Source organism: Arachis hypogaea, chromosome 5, assembly GCF_003086295.3.
Source record: "Arachis hypogaea cultivar Tifrunner chromosome 5, arahy.Tifrunner.gnm2.J5K5, whole genome shotgun sequence".
Classification (NCBI taxonomy): Eukaryota; Viridiplantae; Streptophyta; class Magnoliopsida; order Fabales; family Fabaceae; genus Arachis; species Arachis hypogaea.
Genome location: NC_092040.1, coordinates 27,036,776 through 27,050,376, shown reverse-complemented (window position 1 = coordinate 27,050,376; position 13,601 = coordinate 27,036,776). Strand labels below are relative to the sequence as shown.

Here is a 13,601-nt window from a genome sequence, read left to right as displayed (position 1 = left end):
ATTATCTCCTTGTAATCTGATAATTAATTGGAATGAAAAATTTATTTGTTAGCATTGAAATTGTGACTGAAGAGTTCTATTAATCAACTTTGTAGAAAATCAACTCAAAGGTGAAAATTCATTAAACAGAACCAGAATAACATTAGGCAGAACACAGTCTAGTGTAATTCAGTAATAAGCATAGGAAAATAACACCAAATGGTGGATACTTGAGTCACCATCAATTCCATTACATGGAGACTAAACAAAATATAGTCTAGGACATTCAAAAAATCTATTGCAACTCTGTTGCTCACTAAGAAAGATTAATCATAAGCCATGTTGTCTAGTTATCAAAAAACCAAAAAAAAAAGTGTCACAAACATTGTGTCAATTCAAGTAACAATACATTAATTACAGCACAAAAGACAAATGCTCAGAACAGTCTAAAGTTTTCTCCAAAGTCTTGGTGGAAGTTTAGCCATGAGCCTCAACTTTCTAGGAGAAACATGAAGTGGAATTCTGTGACTAAAAGAGACAGGTCTGGCTGGTTGGCTGAAGCTGGTTGCACCCTTCTCCTTTGGTGCTGGTGGTTGTTGTGTAAGGCTTCTAGTGGACTTTCTGTTGGGCCTAGTTGAGAATGATGTGGGCTTGGACTTGGAATTGGTTGAGTTAGGCTGAGAAGAGGTGGTGGCTGGTTAGGGCTAAGATGATGCTCTAGACCTGGTGGACCTCCTCAAACCCCCACTTGCAGATTACTTCTCAGGCTGGAATAAAGCCTTAGAACTGGTTTTGGGTCTGATAGATAAAGGCTTCCTTCCTCCTCTGGTCTTCTTGCTAGCAGCTTGCCTTGGTTGTTGGGCCTGGAAAACATTAAAGAATGCACTTGATGAAAAAATAAAACTATAACCCTAATAGTAATGCATTTGATGATATACATACACTTACATCCAGGGATGGCTTCTTGCATCCTCCCCTCTTGTGTCCAGATTCACCACAGTTTGAGCATCTCTGAATTTGTCCCCTCCTAGACAAGTGGGACTGGCTGCTGTCCGGAGGCTCATCAGGTCCTCTCTTTCTTTTCTTGACTGGTCTGTGGCTAGGCTTTCGATAAGGAGGAGGCATGACATCATCAAAGTTGGTTTTCTCCCACAAGTCTGGGCCATTCAGAGGATTGATGACTGAATCATAGCACTTGACATATGCAGGCTTCTTGTAGCAGTCATCAACAAATCCATCTATGTCAAGGCCCTTATAGTTGATGCAGCTAATGGCATGGGTGCAGGGAATACCACTAAGCTGCCACTTGCTACAGGAGCACTCATGAGCAGAAAGATCAACAGCAAATTTAGACAAACCATTAATAAACTCGTATGTTTGTGCAGCAGACCAGTAAGGCCTCCACTCACCAGCTGATCTGTCTCTCCTCTCTAGTTTCATCCTAATGCGAGGTAATACTGTACCATTAAAGTTTTCAATTCTTTCCCTATTAAGAGCCTACCTACTCATCAAATAAACCCTTATGTCCTCTAACATTGTCACTATAGGTTTCTTCCTAGAGTCTACTATAGCATTTAGATGTCTGTGCGCCATCACATTGATTTGCCTTATGATTTGCATCTCCTTCTCCCACTCCTTCCAGTGTGTAGCCTTTGCACACCTCCACATCAGCTGCTTCAAGTGTAACCCAGGAAATTTCTTCCTAAAGTTGCTGTAAAGATGGCAGACACAGAACCTATGGTCCACTCTTGAAATGACTTCATCGAAAGCAGGCAAGAGACCCTAATAGAGCAGGTAGAATTGTGTTACATAACAATAATTACTTCAATAAAGGACAAAAGCATCAACATCCATGAATTTAAGTTTATCAAATGTAAGATTTTAATTGCTACCCTAAACTATTTACCTTCTGCTGATCAGACATGAAGGTTGATTTTCCTATGACCTCAGCTCCGAAATCGTTAATCAGCAGCCGGAAAAACCACTTCCAGGTGTCTTTGGTCTCTGCCTCCACAATGGTGTAGGCGATTAGAAGCATCTGATCATTGGGATCCCACCCTATAGCTGTCAACAACTGCCCCTCTTGAGGTGTCTTTAGAAAACACCAATCCAATCCAATGAACTTTCTACACTGCAGGAAGCTCTTCTTGCAAGCAGCTAGACACACATATACCCTTTGAAATATGCAATAGTTGTTTAACCACTGATGCTGGTCCTCAACCTCGAAATCAGGGGACCTTTGTACCTTGAGCGTGACTGAGGACCCTGGATTAGCACGTAACAGCTCTGAGCAGTAGTCAGCAATCCTTTTGTACTGCTTCCGGTAAGCTCCCTGAATCTCATCCAATGTAGCTTGTCTAGACCTAGCTGCCATTGATGTTGTCACTGTCAAATTCCATTTCCTTCGTGCCTTGTTGACCAGGTCCTTTATCTTCACTTTTGGGTTACCTTCCACTTTCTTTCTAAATACTTTACTCAGCCAACCAGTATGCAGTATCCCTACGCTATGTGACTGGCCACAAGTATGCTTAAGGTTCATTGACCTAAGCTGCCAAGTCTCCTCTTCACTCATTTTTGCAGCGTATAACCAAAACGGACAACCCTCTTGACAAAGAGCCCTCACCCTAACCAAGTCAAGTTTCGCATACCTCAGTCCCCTTCTTGTTTGCACTGCATAAGCTGTAACAGTGTCCTTGAATTCCTCCCTTGAAGCAAACACAGTGCCAACCTCTCATTTGTACCTTGTCATATCTTTCACATTTTTATGGATCGGATATCTAATTGCTTCATTCTCATCATCATCCTCGTTGTCCTCTTTCTCTGAACCACCACCCACTTCATAATCCACATAAACTTCATCACTGAAATCACCTCCTGCAACCCCTTTTCCTTTTTCAACCCGATCACCATCCGTCCCACCTCTTACTTCATCAAATCCGCTCTTATCATCGTACTCCTCTTCACTATCAGTAAATATTACATCATCTGCACTGTCAACCTCACCATCAGATGGAATGAAATTCTCATCATCACTATCCTCATCACTATTCCATTTATCCACATCATCCGGGTTCAATTTATCTCCATTTTTAACCGTCTCTGCATTGGCCCTTTCTACCTCCTGACCCCCATCACCCTGATAAATGACCAACTGATTCTGATTATGTACCTCTTCATCATTGGCCCTCTCCACCTCCTGAACATGTTCACCTGGGCCTCCAACATTAAAAAACCCTACTTCAGGAAACTCTTCATCAACCTCAACCTTATGGACCACGTACAGATCGACATGACCCCTCTTCCCCGCTATTTTACACATCTCAATGGCATCTCTGTCTCCCTCAAATAACTTCAAATCGTTCTTTAACCATTCAGAACTTAGGTCCTTATACCAAAAAGCTGAAATCTTTTCCTTTGTGTACCCAAACTGTCCCACCTCAGCATATGCCTCAAAAAGAGACCAGCAATCCATATCAACATCTTCGATCACAGTCCTTTCTCCCCCTATATACTCCAATGTACCATTGTCATACACAAATCTACCACCATGGTAAACAGTCAGGTTAAAAGTTTTCATTACCTAAAACCTACAAACGAAAATCACACCCAACTCCCATTTGTTAGCCACCAAATATCCTTCACACAGTATTAAGTTCAAGCTCCAAAAAATAAAAACAAATACTGTACACGTACCTGATTCGAGATGAATGCCACGACAACGAGCTCCTCTTCCACTCTTTCCTACGCAATACAAACGCAGTGACGCTACTCCTCAGGCCAGCACTCACTCTGTTAGGGCATCATTGAAGGTGAAGGATCAGTGTTCCTTTGTGTAACGTTACTCAGATAATGAATCGGTTTCGCGGGAATAAAACACCAAGCATCAAAGGGCTCAGGGGCAAACTTGGAATTAAAAGTTTTTAAACGCACTTGAGGACAATTTTAAAGTGAATCTGAATGTTCAGGACGATTTTAATAACAAAAAAAGGTCGGAGACGAATTTGATTTTCGCCCCTTACCTTAGGGACAATTTCAGTACTTAACCCTAATTATAATATGGATGGCAGTGTAATATCATAATCTAAAAGAAAGCATTTTCTTTTTTTTTTGGCCTAATTGGGCCAAGTTTAGATGCAGAAATGGGGATCATTATCAGCCAGTTGCCATATAAAGACATTCCACTATGTGCAAACATCTAATGTTCACCAACTACTCTTGTTTGTTAATGGATATTTCTTTGTACTAAAAAAAATGAAAGCTAAATATTTTTAATTTTGCTAGATAATTAACTAGGATATTAACCAACTACAATGTGGATCAGAATAAAAATTCTAATAACACAAAAAATTTCCACAACCTTACCTAAATCTAACTCTATTTCTACGTCGTTCACTCTTTCTCTTCTACTTTCCTTCACGTCATTCACCATCTCCTTCCTCTTCCACTCCAGTCATGTTGTTACGCTACCCCCAACCAGTGTCGATCACTCTCCCCAACAAAGAGTCGCGTCTCGTCCTGCCGAAGACGAGGACCCCAACCCCCACGATTAGAGCTTTAGAGTACCGTCACTGCATAGCCTGACCCCGCCCTCGAACTAGTGTCGAACATTCTCCTGCCGCTGCAAGGAGCAGTGTCCCTACCCCGACCAAACACGCGTCCACAACTCCTACAAAAGGGTCTCCAAAGCGCCGCCACCAAATTGCCTCCACCCATGTCCTCATTCCGCCTTCAGTCGGCCCCCACCCATGCAACTCATTTGCCCATGAAAGGTACACAAAATATTCCTTGTCGTCGATTACAACAATAAGGTAACATCACTTGTGTCTATTTCAGATGATTTTTTTCGTTATCAATTTTTTTGGGAGGTATTCAGACGTTTTTTTGGGTTGAGATGAAACTAGATGTTTCTTTGTAGCTCATTTATGTGTTTCTTTTGTACTTTAGTAGATAGTTTTTGTGCTCATATGGATGTTTCTTTTTCGTATTGAGAGATGTTTTTTTAAGTCTGATGGTTAGCTACAATCAACATCGAGTGTCCAATGGCACGACGTAAGGTGCAATATAGAGAGCAACGCGCATCGCTGTGATCAGGATTGGATGCGAAACTGAACGGTGATGCAACGGCCCGATAAGAGGTGCTGCACAGAGAGCCGTCTGTGTCGGAGCGAACACGATTGGATACGAAAGGAAATGACATGGCAAAGGGAGCAATTGCTGGAGGACGCAACAGCGGACGACAACGGTCGATTCAGGTTGAGAGCACTCGAGATAAATATTAAAAAAAAGATGTGATGTCATTGGTGAAAGAAGTTGTTCTACGAATTAATTTTTTTACTGACGTATATAATTTTAATATTCAAAATTTTAAAAATAGAATGATGTTCAAGTTGGATGAACACATAATTAATTCCTTGTACTTTTTCAAAGGTTTTATATTGAAGAAATATTTTGAATATATGTATGAATATTTATATTATGATAATGAGAACTGCAATAAATAACTGTTGGTTATTGTCCTACTTTCAAATTTCTAAAATAACGATATAATAACCACAAATTATACATATGACTATTCTAATTTGTAACTAGTAATAATGAGGAAAGAAAAAAAATCATGTTAGTGTCTATTTAGGACTGTAGATTGAAAAAGAAAATTAAAAATAAAAAAAGGAGGTATCTCACTGCAAATCATATAATTAATTTTTTTTATTCTTTGGTGTTAAAAATCTGAGATATCATGTCTTAAAAATGACGTGTTGATTTTCGGTTAATTTTGAGAGATACAAACACAGTAACAGACATCATGACAAAAACTGCAATGAAGATCCTTTCTCCTTAAGTGGAGCTTCCGTTGCCTTAGAAGGAATTTGAAAATAGTATTAAGCGAAATTGCCTTTCTTAAGCAATTTTTTATTTATTTTTATTTTTTTTTATTGTTATTTGTTTTCTTTTAAGTCACCAAAAAATATAATTAGTTTTTAGATTTTAACATTGACAATTATATTTTTTATGCTTATTGACAATTTCAGTATAATATAAACAACTATGAGTACAATTGAGTCGGATTGAATCGGATTGTAGTCAATTTGAGAATCAAATTGATTAAATTTAATCATCTATTCGACTTAAATTAGATTAGTGTATTTTTTGTTATTGGACCAAAATCAATTAAATTCGAGATGGATTGGTTTAGGTATTCGAATACCTGATTAAAATTAAACTTATAAGAAAATTTGAAAAAAATGAAAAAAAATTATAAAACACTAAAAATAGTTACGTAAAAATAGTTACGTAAAAAAGGAGAAAGAAAAATGATAATTGAGGTGAGATTAGAATTAGTAAAGATTATATAATATTATATTTTTATTTTTTTAATATATTTATTTTTTTAATATAATATATTAAATAATTGGATAATTGATTTGGTTTGAGTTCTCTGGCCTCAAATCCGATACTCAAACTAATTAAGATCGGATACAATTAAATTTTATTCTAATAGAACTAATTATGCGTTGAATATAATACCCAATATGAATCTGATCGAATTGAATTTAATTAAGTTATCAGATTACTTGGCTCATTTACACTCTTATAAATAACCTTGTCAATTCAAATTTAGCTACCACTATTTTAGTTTCTCAATTATAAAATTTTATACTTAATATTTCTTAAGAAAAAATCAGCTCCTTTCTAATTTGTAGATAATTTTAATTTTACCAGAAAATTTCTTCCATATTTTACGAGGAAAATTCTTCCATATTGATCAAAATATGCTTGTACAATGACGTCCATAAACAAAATAATAAAGTAGTAAATTTTACTTCTACTTCTGGAAAATATTTTTCATAAAATTAATCTTAACCAACAGCAATGCCACAATGTGAATCGTGGTAGGCTTCCACCTGTTTGAAGCAATCTAATTCTATATAATGAAGCTTTTATTTTTATTATTTTTTTCTGTATGAGTTAGTTTAGTGTTTTTTTTTTTTTGAGTATTAGTATTATTGTTTTTAAATTTAGTTATGAAAGACCCTGTCATTGATAATAAAAAACAGAACACTGAATGAAGCCCATGTTCATACCACTAATTGGGCCTTAAAATTTGTAAAGTCAGCATTTTTTTTCAAGTTTTGTTTCCTTGTTTGGATATTTGAATGGGAGAAAAACCTTTCACTATTTCGTTAGAATTTTTATTTTTTAAATAAAATAATTCATCACTTCTGATTGGGATTTTTTTACTCTTAAAAAATAAAAAAATTTTATTTACAAAAAAATTATTCCATCTTAAATTTTCAGGATTCGTTTTTTTTTATTTTGAAATTTCAAAAAGTTCGCCTAAGTCCTAGGCAAACTTCAGCAAATGTAATTGTTTGTGAGTTACTTGAATTGACAAGATCCACAATCTGGCTGGGTCGACGAGCTTCACGATTTTTGATCCGATTAAATGAATGGTGGGGGGTGACCTACAAAGACACTCTGACGCCCAAGTCAGAAGGATCTTAGAGGTAGAATTTTATGGGTGTGTAACGTACCTGAGGGAGTTCGGAGCTCCCCTTTATATAGTGTTGACTATCTTATCTTATCTTTCAATCGGTTAGGATAAAGGGATATTCGAATTTGAATATTGGTTAGCGACTCGTGGCTATTTGGTGGGTTCCGGGTTCTTGCGCCAAAGGAGGATGATTGGGCTTGGGAGCTTAATCGTCGGTGGGCCGTTGAGGCTGGGATCCGAGTCTAGAACAGTGTCTCCAAATATGACAGGTCAGGTGTTGACTGCAATGGCATGTTTCCATGGACCTGGGTTCGGGATGCTTTTGGTAGGCTAGCCTGCAGCAATGGTCATCATAGGATTTTTTATCCTAGTGATCGTGCGTGGCTTTTCAAGGCATTACGTCAGGCAATGTGATGGCTCATTAATGTTGTTGGGCTAATTTTACCTTTTTACCGATCGGGCTTTTTGCATTCGTGCTTTAGGGAGTGCATTTGGTTCACGTTACTTCTTATTCGACTCTTACACTGCTTCTTCTTTCCAGTCTTTCCCCCTTCTCTTTCATCATTTTTATTCAAGCTTTCATCGTTGTTTTTGCACCTATTTTTCATTTATGGGATTGTGCCGACCGTTTTTGGGGTTGCATTTGCTTTTGAGTAGTGCTTGATCATGCCTCGTTCCACTGCTACCACTGTTTGGTGCTTTCTATTGATCTCTATTGCTATTTGAGTAAGTTTTTTACCTTCATTGCTCCCTGTTGCTTTGGTAGTATAGGTGGTAGTGATGCTCTGATGTAGAAGTTTTTTGATAGGGTAGGAGGTTCCATAGTCTCTTTTCTAGGATTTCTAGGCTAGCTTTTGTGTTTCTTCTAGTTTGAGATTCTACATTTTGTAGTTTCTAGGCCTACAGTGGTGGTGGTGCGCCCCAATTTGTAGGTATGGTGCAGAAGAGAGCCGAAACTCATCAGGACTTGTATTTCTAGTTAGGAGGTTCTCCAACTTATTATTGGTGTATTTCTAACGTGGTAGGGACACCCTCACCTCTTGGTGAGGAAGATTTAAAGGAGCTTTGGGAGGCTGGCGCCATTGTGGCGGGGGTGCTGTGGAGGATCACTATAAGCTCTCGCTCCCTGGCCCGCAAGAGCGCATTTACTACATAAATATATTGGCTCCTCGGGTACCAGATTGAATGTTGGTCTACAAATTCATGTTCAGCGTTATAGGGGTTCGCTTCCCCTTTTCCAATTTCATGGTGGCCTTGTTGAATTGATGTAGCCTGGCTTCCTCACTGCTCCATCCTAACAACTGGGCCGCCATTAGGTGTTTCGAGTTTGTTTGTGAGCATCTCCAGATCCCGATTGTGGTAGAGGTATTTCTTTACTTTTTTCTGCTTACGGTGTCGAATTGGGAGGGCTTGCGTAAGAAAGGATACACGTCCTTATGAAAATTGTGGTTAAAAAATACTTAAATTGTATTTACTCTATTTTGGTTAAGTTGGTGTAACTTGTGCCTTATTTTGTTTTGGATATTCGTTCGGAAGTGGGTTATTTTGACTTTGGCACTCGGGTTGATCATTCCGGAGGTGCCGTGTTGGTACGTTGAAAAAAATTTGAAAAAGGATGTAACTTGCTTATGGAAAAGGTAAATGAAATATTTAATCAATTTAGGAAAAAGGAACAAACCAAGAAAGAAAGAAAACAAAAAAGGGCTTGAACTTCATCAAAACCTTCCTTCGCCCGTTACGGGCTCACTTGGGGAGGAAAGTGTACCCTTGCCTTTTGAAAGTAAAAAAGGATTTTGTGACATATTGACATTGGTGCTACCCTCGCTTTCACCAGCGTTCCAAGTTTTGAGTATCATGGACCCATCGAGTCTCTCTAGTTGGTAGGCTCCCTTGCCACATGCTTCCCGGAAACGGTAGGGGCCCTTTCAATTTGGTGATAGTTTTTCTTCGCCGGGTTTTTGGGTTCCTATGTTGTTTTGTCAGAGAACCAGGTCCCTTTTCTCGAAAGCTCACCTCTTTACGCTCCGGTTATATCTGAGAGCTAGTCTTTGCTTAAGGGCTGTATCTCTCAATGGGCCAGTTTTCGGACCTCGTCCACTAGATCTTTTTTCTCTTCTTGGGCAAAGCTCTTGAGGAGAAATCTGGGACTTGGATCCCTGATTTCAACTAGGATTACTGCTTTCATGCCGTAGATCAGGCGAGAAGGCATTTCTCTGGTCACTAATTGCGAGTTGGTGGGACACGACCAAAGAACAGAGGCGAGTTCATCTGTCCAATCGTCTTTCCTTTGTTCCAGTCTTTTCTTGATTCCCTTTAAGATTACCTTATTGGCGGCCTTGACTTGCCTATTGGGTTGGGAATGTTTCACAAAAGAGAAGTGTTGCTAGATTTCTAGTCCGTCGAGGAAGTTGTGGAATTTCTTATCAGCAAACTAGGTGCCGTTATCAATTGATCACTTTTCTCCAGAAGAATTTTCTACACTTGGTATCTGTTATACTGGCCAGGGCTTCGAGAAGCTGTAATGAGGGACAATTCCTCAGCTGGAGCTTTGTGGAAATTTCTGTGTTCTTGGCATTTAATGAACGACTTGACTAGCTGCATTGAGTCATAGATTACAGTTGGCCAGTAATAGCCGGCTCTTGTCAACTTTGGGCCATGACTTTCTCGCCCATATGGTAACCGCAACAACCCTCATGTACTTCCCTCATGACATATTCCATCTGGTCGGGATAGAGGCACTTTAGGAGTGGCTGAGAAATGCCTATCTGGTATAAAGTTCCTTGAATTATTCTATATTTTGTTGCTTCCCTTTTTAGTCACTTCTGTTTGGCTGGGTTGCTCGGGAGCTCTCCTTCCTCAATGAATGAACTGCTTAATCGATGTTGTCCAGTTTGGATTTTTCTACTGACTTGGGACCAAGGTGATAGATAGTAGGTCCGCTCTAGCATTTCTTTCCCAGAGAACATGTTGGATCGTCACCTCGTCGAAGGTTCTATACAGTTCCTTGGCCATCTCTAGGTATTTTTGGAGCAAGGGGTCCTGAGTGTGGTATGTCCCGTTGATCTGCGATGTGATAACTTAGGAGTCGCTTTTCACTTCCAGGCTTTTGACTCTGAATTCTTTGTCCTAGGAAAGTCCCACTATGATGTCCTTATAGTCAGGCTAGTTGTTCGATATCGGAAACTCGTACTTGATGGATTACTTGTACAGGACCATCTGAGTTTTCCAGGATTATTCCTGTGTCGCCAGAAACCTGGTTGGATGCTCTGTCGATGTCGAGCTCCCACTATTGCATCGAGGGCTGGATCTTGGGTGGCTATTTCGGCTAGGAAGTCCGCTATGGCTTGGGTCTTGATGGCATGTCTCGATTGGTATGTCATGTCGAATTGTGATATTTCCATGGACCATGTCACTATTCTTCTCTCCAGGTCAGATTTTTGGAGTATTTGCCTGATAGGCTGATCTATGTAGACTACGATCTAGTAGCTCTACAAATACTACCTTAGTCACCTACCTTAATGAGATGTGCAAGGTGAAAGCCAACTTTTCAAGTCGTGAATACTGTAGTTCTGCATTCTGGAATACTTTGATGATGAGGTATATTGGTAGTTGCTGCTTATCCTCTTCCCGGATTAGAGCCGCTCCCATTACTTCATCAATGATTGCAAAGTATAGGAATAAGGGTTCCCCTTCCACCGATTTAGCGAGAACCGGAGGTTCCGATAGGAGTTTTTTTAAGAGGAGGAAAGCTTTCTCGCCTTTTTCTATCCATTGGAATGTGATTGCCTTCTTCATCAAGTTAAAGAAGGATAAAGATTTATGGGTTGAAACTCCTAAAAATTTGGAGAGGGTGATGAGTCATCCTGTTAACCTCTAAATGTCTTTAATGGACCCCGGGCTGGTCATCCGGATGATCGCATCACACTTTTCTGGGTTTGCTTCGAATCCACACTGAGTTATCAGGAAGCCCAGAAATTTTTCGGCCTCCATTGCGAAGGCGCATTTCATCAGGTTTAACCGAATCCTGTGTTTGCGGAGGGATTTGAACACCAGCTGTAGGGCTTCTATCAGGGATCCCGCCCTTATGGTTTTAACGAGTATGTCGTCAATGTACACCTCTACCTATTTTCTAACTTAATCCTGGAAGATCTTTGACATGAACCTCTGGTATGTAGCTCTGGCGTTTTTCACATTGAATGGTATAACTGTGTAATAGTAGGTGTCGTTTGGTGTGATAAATGGCATGTTTTCTTTGTCAGGTCAGTACATGGGTATTGATAAACCACTATTTTATGGTTTATCTTGTGCTAATTTGAGTGGTTTTTATCAACTCTTTACTCACTTATTCATATGATTTGCATGATTTTATAATTCCTTCCCAATTTTATTCTATGGTTGAAAACTTGTTTCCTAGACATCTAAATTTTATATTTTTAATTCCCCTTTATACCATTCGATGCTGTGATCTGTGCGTTAAGTGTTTTCAGGGTTTATAGGGTAGGAATGGCTTAGAGGGTGGAGAGGAAGCTTGCGAAAATGGAAGAAACACAAGAAACTAAGGAGCTGACCAGCGAAGAACGACGCGTGCGCGTACCTGACGCGTGCACACGAAAAGCGAGTTTTCATAGCGACGCGTGCGCATACCTGACACGTACATATGACACGCAAAGATGGCTAGCGACACGCACGCGTGACTGACGCGTACACGTGACATGCGTGACCTGCAGAAATCGCAGAAAATACTGGGGGCGATTTTGGGCCAAGTTTGGACCCAGTTTTCGGCCCAGAAATAGACTAGAGCAAGGGGACAAGCAGAGACTCAACACACATTCTCAGACACATAGTTTTAGTTGGAGTTTTGGAATCTTAGAGAGAAATTACTTCTTCCTCTAGGTTTTCCTCACATTCATAGATTTCTAGTTTTGATGCTTTTGATGCTTTGTGATTTGAATATTGAGAAGAGTTACTACCTCCGTTGAAGTTTCCATTATTCTAGTTTGTTTCCTTTGTCCCTTACTCTTTCATATCCTTAATCCTTGTTCATAGTTACAATTGGATTATTTTTAGAATTTATTAATGCAAAGAACTATTTTTACCTTTAATCAATTTTCAGTTATTATTTATCATGTCTTCCTTTTATTCTCTTTTTAATTCTATGCAAGTAATTTTCATGTCAATGGAGTAGACTCCCAACTTGACTTGGGGGTTGATTAAGAGGAGACCCTTGAGTTGGAATGCTCAAGTGATTTGTTAAATTGGAAGTTGTTGGCTAATTCTCTATTTACTAACGCTAATCCTTCCCAAGGGAGAGGATTAGGACTTGCGAATAAGAGTTAGCTCAATTACATGACTTTCCTTTATTAAGTAAGCGTTAACTAAGTGAAAATAACAACCTTTTGATACTACACTTGAGAAAATCCAACAAGGACAGAACTTCCAATTAAGCATTCCCCCGGTCAAGGCTTTTTTTATTCTGAATACATAAATCTCTTTAATTTACATTGCTTTAATTCACAATCCTTTAATTTCCTCTTCTTCAACTCTTAAAAATTCTTGGAAAACCTCTTATCAATAAAATAGCACTCTTTTGTCAACTCGTTGGGAGATGACCTAGGATTCATACTCCTAGTATTTTTATTCTAAATTTGTGACAACCTTTCTAAATTGATAAGCGGATTTTTACTGGTTAAGAACTGTACTTGCAACGCTGATTTCCGAATTAAATTCTTAATCGGTAATTTTTCGTACGTCAGGTATTTAGTTGTAGTCGGAGTATGCATCCATAAAAATTCGGAATCTGTACCCAGATGTCGAGTCCACTAGGTTGTCGATGCTATGCAATTGGAAGGAGTCTTTAGGACAGGCTTTGTTGAGGTCCAAGTAATCTACGCATATTCTTCATTTTCCATTAGGTTTCTTGACAAGAAGTCCCGGATAAACCCGGCCTGGAGAAGCTTGATGGTATGATTTTTAACCTCAACTGCCCGGTCAGCCGACATCTTTCGCCCTCTTTTGCGCCACAAGTTTGGCTTCTGGTTTTCTGGCCAGCTTTGTGGGATATGAATTTTGGGTCCAACCTCAGCATGTCAGTGGGGGTCTATGCGAATAGGTGCCCGTTTTCTTTTAAAAA

General features: G+C 39.2%; 1 protein-coding gene across 1 annotated transcript; it reads right to left on the bottom strand.

Moving 5' to 3' along the window:
• Positions 1 to 734: 734 nt before the first annotated feature.
• LOC112803344 (uncharacterized) lies at positions 735 to 2,551 on the bottom strand. The gene is made up of 4 exons (XM_025846841.1): positions 1,886 to 2,551; positions 1,514 to 1,761; positions 928 to 1,420; positions 735 to 842 (listed from the first exon to the last, which is right to left on the bottom strand). The coding sequence occupies exons 1-4, from the start codon at positions 2,549 to 2,551 to the stop codon at positions 735 to 737; spliced, it is 1,515 nt and encodes a 504-aa protein (XP_025702626.1).
• Positions 2,552 to 13,601: the final 11,050 nt, after the last annotated feature.